The 19,866-nt window shown below is 42.5% G+C and overlaps 1 protein-coding gene across 11 annotated transcripts in view; it reads right to left on the reverse strand.

Moving 5' to 3' along the window:
* Window positions 1-19,866, reverse strand: part of ADARB1 (adenosine deaminase RNA specific B1) — a 134,313-nt gene that overhangs the window by 29,440 nt on the left and 85,007 nt on the right. For all 11 annotated transcript variants that reach the window (XM_078378483.1, XM_078378481.1, XM_078378485.1 and 8 more), the window contains 4 exons: window positions 14,116-14,284; window positions 11,081-11,229; window positions 9,661-9,829; window positions 2,049-2,230 (listed from right to left, as the gene is read on the reverse strand). In XM_078378483.1, the coding sequence (XP_078234609.1) occupies window positions 2,049-2,230; window positions 9,661-9,829; window positions 11,081-11,229; window positions 14,116-14,284 (669 nt within the window). The remainder of the gene's footprint in view (window positions 1-2,048; window positions 2,231-9,660; window positions 9,830-11,080; window positions 11,230-14,115; window positions 14,285-19,866) is intronic.

Raw genomic sequence — 19,866 nt, forward strand, 5'->3', positions numbered from 1 at the left:
ATCACTACTGGAAAAACCATAGCTTTGACTAGGCGGACTTTTGTTGGCAAGATTGATGTCTCTGCTTTTTAAGATGCTGTCTTGGTTTGTCATCGCTTTCCTCCCAAGAAACAGGCGTCTTTTAATTTTGTGGCTGCTGTCACCATCTGCAGTGATCATGGAGCCCAGGAAGGTAAAATCTGTCACTGCCTCCATATCTTCCCCTTCTTTTTTTCAAGAGGTGATGGGGCCAGTGGCCATGATCTTAGTTTTTTTGATGTTCAGCTTCAGACCATTTTTTGCGCTCTCCTCTCCTCTTCCTCACTTTCTGCCACCAGAGTGGTATCATCTGCATATTTGAAGTTGTTGATATTTCTTCCAGCTATCTTAATTCCGGCTTGGGATTCATCCAGTCCAGCCTTTCACATGATGTATGATAGCACTTTTCAAAGATTTGAAAGGCTGTCATACAGAGGATGTTCTTGATCATCCCAGAGTGCAGGACATGCAACAATGGGCTCAAGTTAAAGGAAGCCAGATTTTGGTTGAGTATCAGGAAAAACGTCCTGTTAGAGCAGTACAACAGTGGAACCAGTTGCCTCGGGAGTTGGTGAGTGTTCCAACACTGGAGGCATTCAAGAAAACCTTGGATAAGCACCTGGCAGATATGTTTTGATTGTATTCCTGCATTGAGCAGGGGGTTGGACTTGATGGCCTTGTAGGACCCTTCCAACTTCACTTTTCTATGATTCTATTATCTGAAATGAAATAATGTCTCCATCAAGGATCCCTCTAAGGCACAGGCTGTGCATATGCCCATGTGATTCTGGCTCCCTCTCTGCAGCTTTCCTCCTCCGCACAGCCCCTTTGATTTCATTTGTGACAGAACCCTGCACGCATGTGGGGGGGGCGGAGTCTTGCGAGCTTGCAGGGGAGAATTCACATGTGAGAGAAGTGGAGCCCCACCCAGCGAGGCCAAAAATGAGAGAGTATGCTGGTCTCCATTAAAATAAGCATGCTTAAATGAATCACTTCATTTGTTTAAAATTTGTGTAAATAATACGCTGCTTTTTAAAAAGAATTTTCCCGTGCATAAAATAGAAAAATTGTTGGTAACAGTTACAATTCAGATTTTACTACAGATGTATAAGAACTTTCACATAGGGACGTGGTGGCACTGCAGGTTAAACCGCAGAAGCCTCTGTGCTGCAAGGTCAGAAGACCAAGCAGTCGTTAAGATCGAATCCACGCAACGGAGTGAGCTCCCGTCGCTTGTCCCAGCTCCTGCCAATCTAGCAGTTCGAAAGCATGTAAATGCAAGTAAATAAATAGATACCACCATGGTGGGAAAGAAACGGCATTCCGTATCTAGTTGTGCTGGCCATGTGACCACGGGAACTGTCTATGGACAAACGCTGGCTCTATGGCTTGGAAACGGGAATGAGCACCGCGCCCTAGAGTCGGACACGACTGGACTAAATGTCAAGGAGAACCTTTAACTTTATAAGAACTTTCACAGCACTGAAGTTACTCTTTCACAGTAAACTTCCTTTTGTTCAATCCATTGAGAAACCTTGTGATTTAAGCAAAATTTGAATTTTGAATTGGGCAGGCTAAATACATGATTGAAATACTGGTCTGTGCATGCAGACCCCTACTCCCTCTGTCTCAAGTACATGCTCGCTCTATGCTACCTATTCTGAGCCTCACATGGGGTGAATTCTACTTGCACTTACCTGTACACAGGTAGACCTTTTCAGAGTAATCAGGCATCATGATTTATCATGGTCCCAACCACATGGCATATTATATTTAAGTGAATTAAATTAAACAGTCCCTGTTTGAACATAGCTGCTCAGCACAGTAAAGACCTGAATTGAGAGAAAGGAGCAGGGGGTGATATGCATTAGGCCAGAAAATGTGGGATTTGCACAGACAGGCCCATACACTCTCCTCCTTTGATTGACCTGGTTACCAAAACAGGGCTGAAATCATCCTACCAATTTGCAATATTCTGAAAATATGCCACCTTTAGAAATGATTCAATTTCCCTTTTGTTCCATACTTACCACTAAGTAAAGGTTTATTAAGCATGTAGAGAATGGGTAGATTGTCTATCTCTGCTATTCGCTGGTATACTGCCCTGGATAGGTGATCGCCATGGTATAAGCTTCCCAAGATAATGCTGGAGAAGTAAATTGGCTCCACAAAGAGACTAAGCAACGCTCCTTGAATACCAAGCACATTCCATCTAAACGAACAAATGAGTACTTGAATTAAAAACATAATCTCTGCCAGCAAGAATGACAAACATTAGGATTGTTCACAAGAGAGTAGAGAACAAGTCATTTTTTGGGGAGGGGTTCCCAATTCCATATACATCTACTTCCATCTGGTATATTTAAAACAGGCAATTTCCAAGGGTGAAGGAAGGGACTGGGCTCGCACTCCAGATCTCACCAAGAGCTACACACACACTGTCACTCAATTTTGCTACCAAATTTCAGCAGCACAAAGGAAATAAACGTATACACTTTAGTGTTATTATTATTTAGTCACTTTGTTTTTACCTTATCTTTCTCTCAAAATAGAACCTAAAGTGACTTACAAATTACTAAAACAGATATAAGACTAAAATCACTAAGCGTACATCAAGATTAAAAAAGAATTAATTAGTTAAAATTAGATCATTAAATCATAAAGAATATTCTCCCTCCCCATAAAACTCATTTCTGATCCAAGTGTCCAATTTCTAAAGGCCTGCTGGAAAAGACAGATTTTTTGCGTCTTGGTAAAACAATAGGTGAGATGCCCACTTCGCTTCGCTTGGGAAAGAGTTCCATAACCTGAAAGGAGTGTGGTGAGCAAGTGTTTGTGAGTTCCCTGCCGAGAAAGCTATCTCTTATCCAGGGCTGAAGTGCTGGAATGTCTGAAGGAGTTTACAATTCAGAACATAAAGAGCTTATTACCAGGACTCATTACTGGGAAATCAGCTTTCTTTTTTTAAAATTTTATTTGAATTCAAACATACAAAAAACAGAAAGAAAAAAGAAAAAAAGAGAATAATAAAGAAAAAACCTAAACTAAACCCTCTACTAAGCTAAACCCTCCCACCTTTGGAGTCAGAGACTCTAGCCTCGTTAACCCTCCGCTCTCCCCGGTTTCCGGTTGCCCTACACTCCTGTCTTCTGGGCCCAAGAGTATACAGTGGTGCCCCGCATAGCGACGTTAATCCGGATTAACGTTGCTATACGGAAACATCGCTAAACGGAACTAAAAATCCCATAGGAACGCATTGAAACCCCTTCAATGCGTTCCTATGGGGCGAAAACTCACAGTTCAGCGAAGATCCTCCATAGCGCCATCATTTTCGCCGCGAGGAAACCGCGCGAAAATGTTTGCAGTGGCCATTTTGGGCACCCGGCGGCCATTTTGGAACCGCCGATCAGCTGTTCTAAAAACATCGCAATGCGATGTTTTTCCTATTTAAACATCGCAATGCGATCGTTTTTTCGATCGCAAAATCCGCATTGCTATGCGGATTCGTTGTTAAACGGTGCACTCGTTATGCGAGGCACCACTGTATTAGTTCCCAGCTTTGTTTTACATAGTCTCTTGGTTGTTCCCGTAGTGCTTTCTTCACGGTTTCTGCTGCTGTTGTCGCTTCAGCCTTCTGCCGTGGAGGTTTAGCAAACAGAAGAGCTTGGGACCGTACTTCCACTTTTTGCTTCTATTAAGGCGGTAACCCACAATTTCTGGATCCTGTGTCCAGTCTCGATCCTGTATCCCCAGTCTGAACTTACAGAGAATCTATTGAGAATGGAGCAATCTATTTTAAGTATTGATGACACACCTGATCAAATCCTTACCACAGTGACTGATCGTAGAATGAAGAGAAAGAAAAGTGAAACCTTGGATCACTCGCTAAAGGACAAGTTCCTGAGTAGTAAGAGTGACAATAAAACTCTCAGAAGAAGGAGACAAACCAAGGTGACAGACTACATCTGGAGGTAAAAATCATATTGCTCAGGAAGGATAAGTAATTCATCCATTGATCTATCAAATTCGATTGCTGAGCAGGGGCACCTCCTGGATCTCTGTCACTTGAACCAGCCTCCTAAGCGAGGACTTAAGCAAGCTGCGAACGGAATATTTTACAACTCCGGTATGCAATAGGATCATTCCTGCAGTCACTCCTGTAGACATGTCTGCCAAACACAATAATACTCAACCTGAATATCCAATAAAGTTCCCCACATTTGAGGAGAGCATAGTTAAGGAGTTAAAGGACCTGAAGACCACATCTAACTATGCCCAATGTAATCAAGTCCCAATTCCACCAGAAGGAGGCACTTTTTCACCTCCAAACACCCTACTGGAAATTAGGGACTCACTAAAGGCCCATTGGGCGGTTGATTGATCTAATGGAGGAAAGGGTTATTCCTTCTTTAGCCACCACCCTCGACCATACAGGAACATCTAATCTCCCACTGTAGGCAGAAGCAGATGAAAACTTTAATTTATCACCTAATACCATCCAGAAAATCATCAGCCTCACTTATGAAGAGCTCCTTTCCTGTGTCTCTCTAATAATCCAAGGGCAAGGCCTTGCCCATCAGTCAGAACTCAGATAAAATGAATCCTTACCGACTCAAACCCCCACACAAGAAATCACTCCAAATAATATCAAAAGAAACCCCAGCAAGGAACTGGCGAAGCCCAAATCAAAAAAGGACACCAAAGTTCCAAATAAACAAAGGACAACTAACTCTAAAAAATTCACAACACAATCAATCAGCAAGCTAAACAAGACCAATGAAAGCAAGAAGGGTTCCAAACATCCTACCAAAAAGGGGCAGAAAATGCAGTTCAAGCCCTTCTCTCAAAAGTTAGATGCTTTGCAACATGACCTACAAAATAGAAATGAGCAGGTCGTTGTCAGGAAAGATGGCCAACAATGTAGTAGTAGATGACATCGGAAGGCAAATCCCAGTGCTGATACAAAATAGATATACAATAGCCAAGAAGAGAAGGAGATCTTCACACATCAGTGGCAATGCAAACCATTATGTCAATAGCCTAGCAAATGTGAAGTCAGACTAGCATCCTGTGGAGTTTAACCAGGCTAAGTATAAAGACCCAAACCTGGAATATAGATGACATCAGCCTGAATGGTTATTTATTGTTTAACAGTCCCGCAGTTCCAAGTAATGGGAAGTGTTGGCCAAAGGCAGGATTGGCCTACATTTCCCCCGAGCTGCATATAGAGGACAATGTCCTATCCATATGTTATTAACATTAAATCTGGACAAAATAAATGCTAATGTTTCCAATTTCTTATACTTCTCCCCCTCTGAGAACTTAAGAAATTTAATAATGGCACCCATGGAATCTACTACAGCCTCAGTTGTCCTAAACTATAATTCACTGGTCTTAAAAATGTGTTCTGTGCTAAACCCAAAACAACTTCACTTTCGTGGACAATCGGGCAGGTTCACCCCTAAGTAGTTTGACAAGGAATGCTTATTAAAGAAAAATCAAGTCAGAGAAATTTACAAGCAGTGTAGGAAGAAGGATCTAGCAAGTCTTCCCCAGGAGTATTATGTAGTTAAAAATCAATACAAAACTCTAATTGTCCAGAAAAAGAAACAATCAACTCAGAAACAATGGAATGTTCTTTTAGACTCTGTACTGAACAAAGTTTCCAAGTTATTCTGGGCCTTGGTGTCTGGGGCGCTATCTGCCTGCTCAGGAACAGCTCGCTGTAGTATCCCACCAAATATATGGGAAATGCATTTTACTCAGCTATTTGAGGAAGCCAAACCTACCCAATCGGTCCACATTTCATAACAAACTGAAAACGAAATAGCCTGTCTAAAATCTGGGAAAGCACTGGGACCGGATTTAATTCCACCAGAGTCCTTAACATCTAATGCAGACTGGTACACCCCCCTTTTTAGCTCAGCTATTCATATTCATTAACAACACTAGGCAAATGCCACCGTGGTCAGAGGCAATAGTGATAAGAATGAACCCTCAAATTATAGACCAATTAGCCTTCTCTCTATAGTAGGTAAGCTTAATGCCAGATACATAAATGACAGACTAAGCTCATGGAGTTGGAGAACATTTTAGGGCACAAACAGGCTGGCTTTCAAAAGAATCGCTCCACCTTCAACCACTGTATAGTTTTAAATCACCCTGCAGAGAAATATATGGGCCTTTACGGAAACAGCCTGTTTGCAGCTTTTATAGTCTGTTGATTATATTCTCAGAGAAAATTCATGGAAAACACTTTATTTTTCCTTGATTGATAAAAGGCTTTTATACCTTATCAGAGCCTCTATCAACAGTCCACAATTAGGATAAGATGTGGAGTGGATGGAAGTTTTTCTGACCCCATTTGGGTGGAGAGGGGTTCGCAAACGTTGCATATTGGCACCCACACTATTCAACTTGTACCTTAATTACCTCTCTAGAAGTTGTTTAGCACCTAAATATCACTCCCCAAAACTGGCTAAAATCAATGTAACCCTGTTACTATACGCAGACAATGCGTTCTCATGTTACTCTTGGAAATTTGCCTTAAATGATCCATATGTGCCTTCATGTGCTATTGGAGAAATAACTCACTATCAGTTTTGACAAAACCAAAATAAGGGTCTTCTCTAGATATAGTAAAACCAAAAATTGGGTTATTGAGGGTCAGCAGATAGAACAGATTAAAAAAATTCAAATACCTGGGAATTACTTTTTCATGCTCCCTCTCCTGGTCCTACCACAATCAGCAGTACAGATGGCCAATAACACAAGCAAACTACTGTGTTTCCCCGAAAATAAGACAGAGTCTTATATTAAATTTTGCTCTGAAAAATGCATTAGGGCTTATTTTCAGGGAATGTTTTATTTTTTCATGTACAACAATCTACATTTATTCAAATACAGCCATGTCATCTTTGTCTGGTTGCTGCACAATGGTGGAGGTGCACTACAAGCTGCACTGGTAGGCAGTGAAATTGTTGAAACAAGGGAATTAAGTGATCTTTTTTACTGGCTCCAATGGTTCAGTGTTCTGAAACCAACTGAAGTCTCCAAACAATCTTTAAAGGCACTCCCACACAGAATATTTTAAAGTAATTCAAGTGGGACATGTTTAGTTGAATCAGAGATTTCCAGGAATAGGCACATGTGGCACACCAGCTTTAAAAGTGCAAATGCATTCTTGGCTACAGCCAAAACCTGAGCATCTAAGCTCAAGCAGGAATCCATGACTACATCCAAGTTGTACACCTGAGAGTTTTCAGAGGAAGTATAACCCTACAGGGAGTTGACTCCCTATTCCCCTATATGTTTTTTGACTGACTAGGAGCATCTCTTTCACGCACTGGTTTAGAACTCAGACTGCTTCTCTGGAGTTTGGAAAGAAGGCATAGAGCTGGGTATCTCTTTTTTTCCAAGAGCATGACCAGGCTTCAAAACAAAGTGCATTCACCCTGTTTTAACGTGAACAAGCTGGATGGACTCTATTATACTGCAACACGCTCAGAGGAAGGATTGCAAAAATGGGCTGCGAACAGCAGGACACAAAGACACTTTGATTTAAAAGAAGTCTTAACATTTCTGTTTTTTTTCTTGCACCTCTAAGTTGCTGTTAATGATAAGCAAAGTCATTGTGCATCACAGAGTAACATATTTCTTAGAATCTTATGAAAACACTCCAGTCACACTTTGTTTACAAGTATGCTACAAGGGGGAAAATGCCATGACTGCACAGCCCCAACACTCCTTAATTACATGCATAGATCGTATTTTTCAAATCAACTAGTGGAGAGCAGAGGACATGAGATCTACCTAAATATACTTCAGAAGACCTTCAGATTGAAGAGATTTTAAGAGATGTACAGTCATGTGAAAAAAAGGACACCCTCTTTGAATTCCGTGGTTTTAAGTATCAGGACATAATAAAAATCTGGTCCTTAGCAGGTCGGAAAATTAGGTAAATACAACAGTTATTCTTGTTAAATAAATCATGATACTGTTATATGTCACATGTGTTGTTTATCTGAGCAGAGACGGAGCTATCATACTCAAAGTGGTGTACTGGATCTTTTGTCTGAGAATATAATCTGAAGTCATTATGAGGTCACATAGATTTGTCAGAATCTATAAACTATAATATATAATCTTTTCACACAAGATCTTACAACCCATTTTGGAGCATTTTTAACAGTGGCTGTTATTTCTTTGCCTTGCACATATAGTGGGTCTAAAAGACCCGCTGCTAATTTTATCCTTACCCCTACACAATCTCCCAAAATACAGAAACAAAAATTTAAAAACAACCACCACCAAGCAATCACAATGATAATTTATCATTTCTATGAAAAAAATGTGTTTTCTTGCTAGGTGAGTCTTTAGTTTTACTGGTTAATACTCAATTACTTTACAGTAGATAGGGAGGTGGTTTTCTTCTGGGAGAGGGAGCGAGAGTCTCAAGCATGAGGGATGGATGGATGTGGTTTGTTAAGGAGGGTGCAGCATTTGCAGCATGGTCCATAGTAAATCTGGCACTGAAAAAAACCTCTGTGGTGCCCCTCCCCTTATTGATGCCCTAAGCATATGTTTATTTTGCTTAATGCTTAATTCAAGGCTGAGTAGGGACATGAACTGGCATGAGGAAGACCCTGCTGGAAAAGGAGGATCCCTAAAGCAGAAGGATGAACTTACAATGAACTTTCTCCAAAGCCCTCTTCCTGCAGACTAGAGTTCCCAATGCACTGCCTTCCCCCTGAGAAGGAAGGAGACTCCTTTGCTCTCATACACATTTTGCAAAAGGAAGGAGACTTGTGCACAGTTTGCAAAAGACCAAATCGTTGCTCTCCTTGGCTGAAGCCAAAGACCAGACTCAGCTGAAGTGAAAGACCAGATTTTTGCTCTCTTCAGTGAAAGCAAAGATCTGAAGCAAATCTCCATGTCCTTCAAGCTAAGTGGAAAGAAGCAGGAGAGCTGCTCCAAATCTTTGCTTCATCCGAGGAGAGAAAAGATCTGGTATCTTTCCTTTTGCAAACTCTGAGGGGCCCTCCCTTTCTCATGAGTTATTAAATCAATTAAGTACAAGTTATTTTGCTTAATGGTTAATCTGAGCACTTTTACAGATGACTGCAGGCAAAGTATTTTTTCCCAATATAATTTTTTAATTACTGTATTTTTGTATTGGGATAGGGCCCTCCAGTGCAATTGCCCCCTTATAAATCCAGTATTGCACCCTGAGCATTACTCAGTCAGGAAACATTAATGTCAAGAAACAAATCCAGAAAGGAACTATAAGGGCACAGGTACAAATTATGTGCATACAGCTAGTTTTTACAGGTAACAGAAGGGGGGATCTTCCAAACATTTCCTTCAAATGTTTTCTTTTAACCAAAATGGAATTCAGAATTTCTAAATTCCTGAACACATGTTTGCATTTAAGTCCCATATTAAACTGCATTTTCCTAACTATAATATGTATTTCTGGAATCATCCAATGCCTACATCACTCCCTCCACCACAACATAGGCAAATGAACAAACATATATAAACTGACTAGCAGCATAAATATTTGCAAGAACTTGATTAATCAACAATATAGGTTGATTAATCTCAAGAGGCTGTCCATTTGGCAGAGAAGAAACAGCTTACCGAGCAATCTTATCACTGCATGACATAGTGAGCAATCTCTCCCCTTGAAGAACCCCATCCCATGTCTGGATGGTAGCTGTAGATCGGACGGGAATTGTTCCTTCTCCAGATTCAATTTTTGTTCGGAGTTGCCCTCTTGCTTTCCTGTTTGGATGCCTATCTCCCTGATCTATGTGATAGAAGTGACCAAAGTTAATAGTCATGAAATGAAAGATGACTACCATTTTTGGTGCTGGTAACTTTAGAGATGGGATGTTCATATTCATTATGAATATTCCTGGCCCAGGTGGCCTGCATTCCAAGGCCTATCTCCCAGAACCGAACCATCCACTTATGGGTCACGATGCAGCATGCAGGGCCAGCGTCCTGCTCGACAGTCCAAGATTTGACAAAACCTGGCTGCCTTCTTGCAATTCTGGCCACTCAGCAGCTGAGCAGAAAGACTGGAGTGGCCAGAAGAGCATGAGGGACGAGATGCAGCAGCCGGGCTTTCTAGGATCTTGGACTGATGAATAGGACGTTGGCCCCACATGCTGCACCATGACCCATAACTAAACAGGTTGTTTCTGGGAGGCAGGCCTCGGGATCCGGGAACACCTAGGCCAGGGATATTCATATTCATTAACAAATGTGAATATACCATCTCTATATGCTGTCTAAGTTTAGCACTATTTTCTTTTACTCATTTGAGACAGCAAATCAATAAAATAATAGCAAAGATCGTGTAGAGTTTAGAGGAATCAGAAAAGTAGTGATACCTGCTAAAAATAATCCTCATACCCAAGACTCTTCACTAAGCTCTACTACACATTCAGAAATTCCTATATGGGACAAATGTCTATTTCTTTTGGAAAATGCCTATTCTAAAGTATTTTAATTGTCTTATAAACAAAACTACACACACAATAAATCAGGTTGGATAAAAATAAATGATTATTTAAAAATTAAATTGATTTAAATCATGATTTAAATCACAATTTAAATTTTAAAAAACAATTTTTATTTAAATCATCAAAAATCCAACTTTTAAAATTTAAGTCATGATTTAAATTATGATTTAAACCAATTTTATTTAAATCAAATCTAATTTAAATCAAATCAAATCCACCCTATAATAAATTGCTATCATGTAAAAATTAATGGGTTACAGAGAGATAAGGCAAACTGTTTGCCCATACATGTAGGACATCCACAGCATGTGATCTACATATGAAAATATTGTAAGATTTTTTATAATGTACTGTGAAGTAGTATCAGGCTTCCTATATAGTGGCCCAAATTCTCTTGCAAACTTAATACCAGCATAACTCAATAGGAGAACATTCAGTGGCAATTCATAAAAAATAGTGGCCACAATATATATGAAATCTGCTTTTTTCCTGTTACAAACATTTTCTTTACTATGCCAAACACATTGTACCTTCTTGTGCTGCTTCATGCGGCGAAAAGATCCGAGCATCACCACAAGGAGAAGTACTGATATAGAGATGAAACTGCACATTTTCTTTCAATTTAAAGCCACTTTGTTCTGACTTGATAAAAATAGATTTCTGTTGATCTTCCTTATTACTAAAGCAGAAACAATTATTGACAAGTTTTTAAAATTGTATCAAGCAAGAACTAAAGGTTAGCATAACCAGGTTTAATATGTCGTTGTATGCCACAATGAACCTTTGAAAAGTAAGTTGATAGCAGATTATCATCACCTTAATCATGCATTTTCCCTCCATGATTTTCATGATTTCTCATCTTTGTTCTGGACTCGACTGGTTTCTTAATAAAGTACTGGGCATGAAAGGGAAACAATCTATACAATGTGTGAAAATCTGGGCTCTTCCAGCTAAATTATCAGAGTGCTGTGGTCTGTTCACAAATCCCCCCGACATTTGATTAATCTATGCAGAGCTTGAAGCGTTAGGTTTGAACATCAGTTCATTGCTATTACACATCAGACATTGATTGGGATATTAATTTGTTAGTGTTCATATTTAAACTGGCATCACTTAATTAGTGTTATTAATGAAACAATTAACTCTGAAGTTAACAGAAGTGTTTATGGAAAACGGCATGTGGATTTTCACTATTGATCCCTAATGGCACAATTATTCTTGGCTTTTGGTGGGTGGCTGTGGTAAGAAATTAGTGGCTGTGACAAGCATAGTTGGGCTGAAGGGCAAGTCTGAGGCTGAGGAGCTTCTACTATGGAAGTCTATAAGTGGTGCCCTGCATAGCGACGTTAATCCGTTCCAGGATTAACGTCGCTATCCGGAAACATCGCTAAACGGAACAAAAAAACTCGTTCCTATGGGGCAAAAACTCACCGTTCAGCGAAGATCCTCCATAGGGGCGGCCATTTTCGGTGCCTCTTAAGTGAGGAATCCGTCCAGAAAACAGCGGACGGCCATTTTGAAACCGCCGATTGGCTGTTAAAAAAGCATTGCTTTGCCAAGCAGGGAACCGATCATGGCAAAGCACTGCCAGCCAGCCAGCCTGGGAGACACCGGACGTCCTTGGGCTGCGGGTAAGCGACGGCTCGGAGGCAGCCGCCTGGGGCGGGAAGGGGCGGACCATCCACCCGCCGCTCGCTCGCCAGCCAGCCAGCCCGGGAGACACTGGGTGTTCTTGGGTGCCGGGCGAGCAACGGCTCGGAGGCAGCCGCCCAGGGCGGGAAGGGGCGGGCCATCCACCCGCCGCTCGCTCGCCAGCCAGCCAGCCCGGGAGACACTGGGCGTTCTTGGGTGCCGGGCGAGCGAGGGCTTGGAGGCAGCTGCCCAGGGCGGGAAGGGGCGGGCCATCCACCCAGCGCACGCTCGCCAGCCAGCCAGCCAGCCTGGAAGACACCGGGCGTCCTTGGGCTGCAGGCGAGCAAGGGCTCGGAGGCAGCCGCCTGGGGCGGGAAGGGGCGGGCCATCCACCCGGTGCTCGCTCACCAGCCAGCCAGCCAGCCAGCCCGGGAGACACCGGGCGTCCTTGGGCTGCGGGCGAGCGAGGGCTCGCAGGCAGCCGCCCGGGGCAGGAAGGGGCGGGCCATCCACCCGGCACTCACTCGCCAGCCAGCCAGCCAGCCCGGAAGACACCAGGCATCCTTGGGCGGTGGGCGAGCGAGGGCTCGGGAGGAGGGCCACCGGAACACCCGGGCCTTGCCCTGATTCCCGGCTCTCCCCCAGCCACCCCCTCACCCCCGTCTCCGCCGCCGGGAGGAGGGCCGCTGGGAACACCCGGGGCTTGCCCTGCCTCCCGGCTCTCCCCCAACCACCCCCTCACCCCCGTCGCCACCACCGCTGCCAGGAGGAGGGCCGCCGGGAACACCTGGGCCTTCCGAAGCCCCCGCCGGTCAGCTGGGGGAAGGTATGGGGAAAAATCGCAAAGCGATTTTTCCCCATAGGGAACATCGCAATGTGATCGCAAAAGCGATCGCAAAATCTTCATCGGTATGTGGATTCGTCGTTAAACGGGGCACCCATTAAGCGAGGCACCACTGTACTTTCAAGGATAGCTTGTACAGTGTCCTGTCAAAGAAGTGTATTTGAAAGTGGTTGAAGTATTACTGCCTGTACAATCAGTCCTCTGCTGGAATTGTACAGGTGACTTTTTATGGTATAGGTGCGTAGAGCATGATCACATAAGTGCCTTCAACAGAGGGCCCACCTGTGACCATTAACAATCGCAATGTGTGAAAATTTGGTTAATATTATTCATAAAACAACCATTTGAATGGTCAGCAGGGCTCACACTGACACAAAAAGTATCCATCTTGTTGAGCCTAAATACTATTGATGATGGAAATATTTTACTATCTGGATTTAGGAAGGAGATATTTCTCAACTAGAGTGTTTGCTGTTATCCCTTCCTGGTTTGAATAAAGCTTCTTATTCTTACTTCCCTCCAGGTACTAAGGACCATACCCTGGGAGACTGGAAAGTACAGTATTCCCTTTTGCCTCAGGCCAAAATTAAACATTCACCGTGGTTTTCATTGAAAGCTCTTTGCTGAATTCAGCTTGGCAGGCACTTGAAGGGAAATAGTTGGGAAAGTCCAGGTAAGCTCACAGACCTCATGGCTTAAGGTCATCATATTTGAGTTCTAATGCACACATCAACGTAATACCATGTATGTGCTTCCAAGTAGCCCAGCCTTTGGCAATTCTGACTACTCCATTCCCACTTTAGGAATCCTTTAGAAAAGAGAATCAACAATGGATCCCAAGCTGCAGTGATAATCCTTCCACAATTATATGCCAAAATGGGGCAAGAATATAATCATTTTTCTTCTACTACTGCTGATGTCAGATTGAAGTTTCAGCACAAGGTAACCATTCTGCCAGCATAAGTTCCTGCATTAGCACAGATGCTAAAGATCAATAAATATGTACAGTATCTCTAAACACAATGGGATGTACAGAACTTGCTTCTTTACTAAAGAGAGAAATTTGAAGGAATTGTCCTCTAAGTGTACCTTAAGAGGAGTTCAAGTTGTGCATAGAGAAATTTAAGGAGACATCTCCGTGCTATAATTTCTGCATGGCAGTCATTTAGTGCAAGACCACGATCACTCATATATTCTCCATTAATACACTTTGTTCCTGTAGAAACACTTATAACTTGAGCGTCTTTCACATCAGTACCTGGAAAACAAGTTTCAAGACAAAACAAGTTTCAAGAGGAAAGGCATATAAGGATCTTTCAAGAGGGCTTTTTTCAGTGAAATACATATTCTAATTACATAGAGAAAAACATATGGCTCTGGAGATCCTGCCTGATCACAACAAAATACTGAGCCAGGTCATCTTCAGCTATGCAGTTTGAAGAAAAGGAACTTTGAATGGAACACTGAAACCTATCCTGACCCACAGACACTGGTGAGAAGCTATCTTTGGATATCTGCTCTCACACAGATTTAGAATTCAAATTATGCACATTTTAATAATTTCCTAATATTTATGGAATGAACATTAAAAAAACAACAAAAATAATTTAGATCTTATTAAGACATCATTAGTTAGCAATGAAGGATAATTATCTTGGAAGGTCTGATCCTCTTACTGGCTCCAGATTACCAGAAAATACAGTGGTGCCTCACATAGCGACGTTAATCCGTGCAGCAAAAATCGCTGCTAAGCAATTTCGTCGCTATGCAATTTTAAAAAGCCCATAGAAACGCATTGAAACCGCTTCAATGTGTTCCTATAGGCTTAAAACTCACCTTAAAGTGAAGATCCTCCATACGGCGGCCATTTTTGCTGCCTCTAAAGCGAGGAATCCGTGGGAAAACACAGCGGGCGGCCATTTTTTTACACGGTGGCCATTTTGGAACCGCCGATCAGCTGTTAAAAAATCATCGCTTTGCGATGATCAGTAAGCCAAACAGGGAACCGATCATCGCAAAGCGAAAAAACCCCATAGGAAACATTGCGATGCGATCGCTTTTGCGATCACAAAAAGTTAATCGCTATGCAGTTTCATTGCTAAACGGAGTGCCCATTAAGCAAGACACCACTGTATACCAATTTAGCTACTCAACTATTTTGGGGAGAAACAAAATTAACTTCCACTTTCAGTCCTGCCAGACTTTGGACTCCTGTCAAACAGCCTCATAATGGGAGATGTGGTCCCTGAGACAGCTTGGGCCCAAACTGTTTAGGGCTTTATAGATTGCAACCAGCATTTTGAATTGTGCCCAGAAACAGATGAGCACCCAATGGATTTGCTGTAACAGAGGGATTATATTATCTCTGTGACTAGCTCCAGTTACAATCTAGCTGCTGCATTTTCGATCCACTGAAGTTTCCTGACACTTTCCAAAGGCAGTCCCATATACAGCGTGTTACAGATGCTAAATCAGATCTCTCAAGAAATGGACATAGCTGGCACACTGGTTTTAATTGTGCAAATACATTTTTGGCCACCGCCAAAACTTGGGCATTCAGGCTCAGAGATGAACCCAGGAGCACTGCCAAGATGCCCACCTATGTCTTCAGGGGGAGTGTAGCCCCATCCAGCACAGGTTGCATCCCTGCTTGTTTTGCCTTTTGATTGACCAGGAACACCTCTGTCTGGATGAAGTTTCAGTTACTCACCCTCATCCAGTCCATTAGACACTAGATCTAGAGCTAAAACAGCTTCCTCAAATTTAGAGGGCAAAGATAAATAGAACTGGGTGTCATCCACATACTGATACAATTTTCCCCCAAGGTAGCAGACTTCCCATCCTTTGGAGTAAGGCAACTTCTTGCTGATGATGTAATCAGCCATGGATGTTAACCTTTAAAGCTTCCTAATCCCCCCACCTGTTAGATTCTGAGGCTCCCTAGGTATCATTTTCAACTGGGGAAACCTCTGGGAACTCTGGGATATCACAAAATCATCACTAGGGCCCCCCATCACCGGGATCATGACAACAGCAGAATTTATTTTCAACATCAAAAGGGTTCCCCTTCCCAAGGCTCTCAAAGGCTTACCTAGGTTGCAAAGTATCCTTACAGAGCCTTGGAACTTGACTGTGGCAGAACAGAAAGGGTTTGAAATAGGAAATTTTAAATTAAAGATGCCATTTATGACTGTGGAATTGTGCAACAGAGCATAAGCCACAGTGTCAATGTTAATCATGAATAATAGAAATATATGTACAGTGGTGCCTCGCTTAGCGATTGCTTCATTTAACGATGTATTCGCTTAGCGATGGGTTTTTTAAGGAATTTTCCGCATCGTTTAACGATGTTCTCTATGGGTGATTTTCACTTAACAATGTCCATTTTCGCTCATTTAAAAGTGTCTTAAAATGTTTGAAACCTGTTTTAAATGCTTAGAATCGTTAGTGCACCTTGTAAAACATTTGTAAACTTAATTTGGCTTTGTTCTGAGTCTTCGTTAATTTTTGGTGAATTTTTCCCCCCACTGGAATGCATTGAACGGACAGTATAATGTATAATAGCAGAATGAGCAGTTCCATTTTCAATTTTATTATTTAAACATTTATATCCTTCTGTTGTCTTCATTGAAACAAGTCTTGACGAGAGCTTTATGACTAACTCCTACCATTCAGAAAGTATTAACTTTCAAAAATCTGAGGTTGTTAAGAGTTTCTTTCAGAATAAATCAAATTTAACCAATGTAACTGCTTGGAATTACTTTTATGGGCTTAGTTCTTTAAATTTTTGATCTTTTTAAAAACATTACTATGAATAAAAAGAGTTAATAATGTATTTATATAAAACTAAGAAATGATAAAAGGCTGAATCTCATCGGTCTTTGTAGTCTCCGTGAATGTACACATACGGGTGAGTAGCAAGTTCAGTTATTGGATAGAGAAAAGTCATGGAAAAACTCAAGCCAGAATGGCTTTGCCAAAGGTAGGGCACAGCCTTTCTCTGGTGTCATGTCTGTAGTGTCTGATGAACGTAGACTGCATCCATGTGGCGGCACTGCAGATATCATGGAGCTGGATGCCTTTCAGAAACACAGTGGAAGAGAAAAAAGCTTGAGTAGAATGGGCCTTGACTTACAGAGGCAATAGAACCTTAGTGAATTGGTAGCACAAAACAATGGTATTGACAAGATACTTGGAAAGGCACTGTGAAGCGATTTGGGCACCTAGGGAGCTCTCCTGATAGCTAACGAATAGCCTTGGAGGTCCTTTCCTAGTGGAACATCCTTTGCCCCCTACACTGGGGACTTCGAAACTGAGGGGTCCCGGTCAGTTTCAGAACCTCTCCCAAAACCCAACTGGTCTCGCTGCAACAAAACCCCACCTTTCTCTGTCGTCCCACAAGAATCTTTGATAGCTCCCCATTGCTCCCTGATAATTGGCTGTGCACATGGCAAAGGATGCTGTTGAGTAGATTTTCCTGCCCAGTAAGTCCCATTTGTAACCCTCACAGTTATTAGGAGTGTTGGATTGATGACCCTGGTTTGTGTACCATCTCCAATGATCAAGTTGGGGTGAAGGTGCCAGGATACAAAAATTGAATCCACATCAAAAAAATTTATACAGTACTCTCCACACGTCTGGAGGTTGGTGGAACAGTTGAAGGTTTGACCCCAAAATCCTTCACTATGTCAAGAAGACAGGGCATCATTGAGAGGTGCACAGATATGAAAGATTGTTTGTTGATTTGATCATCGTGGAGATCTGATTAGTGTGTGAGGTTTCTGAGTCTGTAGATCGAGTAACCTGGTAAGGCAGAGAATGCGGTCAGAATGAGACTGGAGGACTGACGTCAGAAAAAGAGGTTGGGCAACTGCAACATCTGGTTCAGGAATAGTGACCAGGGCTGAGGTCTCCTCTAAAGATTCTGGGTCAGAGTCAGAAGCTTGGAACCTAAAACCATCTGAACCCAAACCCTGTTCCTGTTTCTGTTGCCACAGCACTTGAGAGGGACATACATCTGGAGTTAGAGAGGTAGGGACTCCCCTTTGATGTCAAGGATCAGAATTGACATGGTAAGATTTGAGGTATTTTGGAGGAGGCTCATGCTCATATCAGTATTGAGTGGATGTTTTGGACCAGGCACCCCACAAGTGGAAGGTTTAGGAAAGTGGTATTTCCATCGTTTTGGTTTCGGTGAAGGATTGGCTTTGATGGGATGTCAGCATTGAAGCAGTAGATGTTTTTGACACAGCAGGGTCCCTGCTAGTAGAACGTGGGTGTGCTCTGGAAGGCTGCTGGTGGCAAGGCAACTGTTTGGTATTGATGTTGGATGAAGGGCTTCGATGCTGGGAGTGATGAGCTGAATGCTCAGCACAGCAATGGTCTTGGTCTACACTCTGCTGTCAGCGCTGAGGAGACAACAGAGTGGCAAAATAGCATTGGGGAGAACCATGGTGTCCCTGTACTCAGGCCTGTGTGCGTGCCCAGATAAGGGGGCTGATGACAGCCATGGAAAGGCTGTGACTTTGCCAATCAGAACCCCCTGTCATTGGCTAGGGTGAGGAGGCAGCTGGTGAAAAGTTGGTGGTAGAGGACAAGGGCTCCAAATTTGGCGATGGAGAACAATTCCAATGGGCAGAGACCTGTGGGGACTCTGGCAGCACGTGGTGCACTGAAATGAAGCCTCCAGAGATGGAGATGTAGAAGAACGGGGGGAAACTTGAGCCGGCTCCTCAAAAAAGGAAGAGAGCTGCTGAAGGGAAGGCTGAATTGCATTGGTCCATTCCAGCGACTGACTGAAAGTTGGGGAGCCCAGCAGGCTATCTCAGAGCTAAATTTAGAACCTTATTGTCAGAGAAACAGTGTCAAGGGTATCTTATATGAGAGGTTGTTGAGGGTTCTCCTGGAGTTGAGGGTAGTATTGCAAATTCAACAGGTTCAGAGATGGGAGCCAATTAACCTCGAGAGGAATCCATGTCATGCCTTAGCTACAGTCTTGGAAGCCTGAAGGGAAGCTTCCCAGAGGTGAACTTTTAAGGCAATCTTGACCATGTCTCAAAGTGGCTTTCGTATAGCTATGACTGCGGGGACAGATTTGGGTTAGTGTTCCTCCCCAAGGCAAAAACAGCAGAAAGCCATTGGAAAGTGGGACTTTACTCTCACAATGCTGGCATATTTTGAAAGGCCTTTTGGATAAAATAATATTAACCAAGGAATTAAACCGGCAAGGAAAGGGAATTGGGGGAAAGGGAATTCTCTCTCTCTCTCTCTCTCTCTCTCTTTTTTTCTTTAAAGGAAAGAACTCCCAACCAGTCCAAAAGAAATTGGGGGGGGGGGGGGAGAGATTATAGAATACTGGATTGGAGAGAAACTGAAGAACAAGATAAGCAAAAGCTCCAGAGTGCTCCTCGGATTCTTCCAGGATGGCAGCAAAAGAAGAACTAAGGGAAGGCTGTTAGAGGTGCGAACATGCACTGCTGGGAGGGCTTTTCTAATGGTTTTTTTTTCCTAATCTCTAGAATGTTCTTTGTGCAGGTAACAGAAGTTACCCATATGTGTGCACTTATGGACAACACAATGAAGAAACTTTTGCCTTCCCTTCAGCTTTCTACCTTCAACTTTAAAAAAACAAAAATTTTATCTGGATCAAAACTGTTCTCTGAGCAGAGAACCCACATCTATTTCAGAGAACATAAATGTTTGACTAAGCGTCTCTAGCCTAAGTATCATTTAGTGCTCTTGATTTTCCTTCATACAGTAGCTTCCCCAGGCTTAAGAGAATACTGGGACAAAAGAGAAAACACACCCCTTTATTCTATCCTGGTACTTTCTGGTAAATGA

This window comes from Pogona vitticeps, chromosome 1, assembly GCF_051106095.1.
Source record: "Pogona vitticeps strain Pit_001003342236 chromosome 1, PviZW2.1, whole genome shotgun sequence".
Classification (NCBI taxonomy): Eukaryota; Metazoa; Chordata; class Lepidosauria; order Squamata; family Agamidae; genus Pogona; species Pogona vitticeps.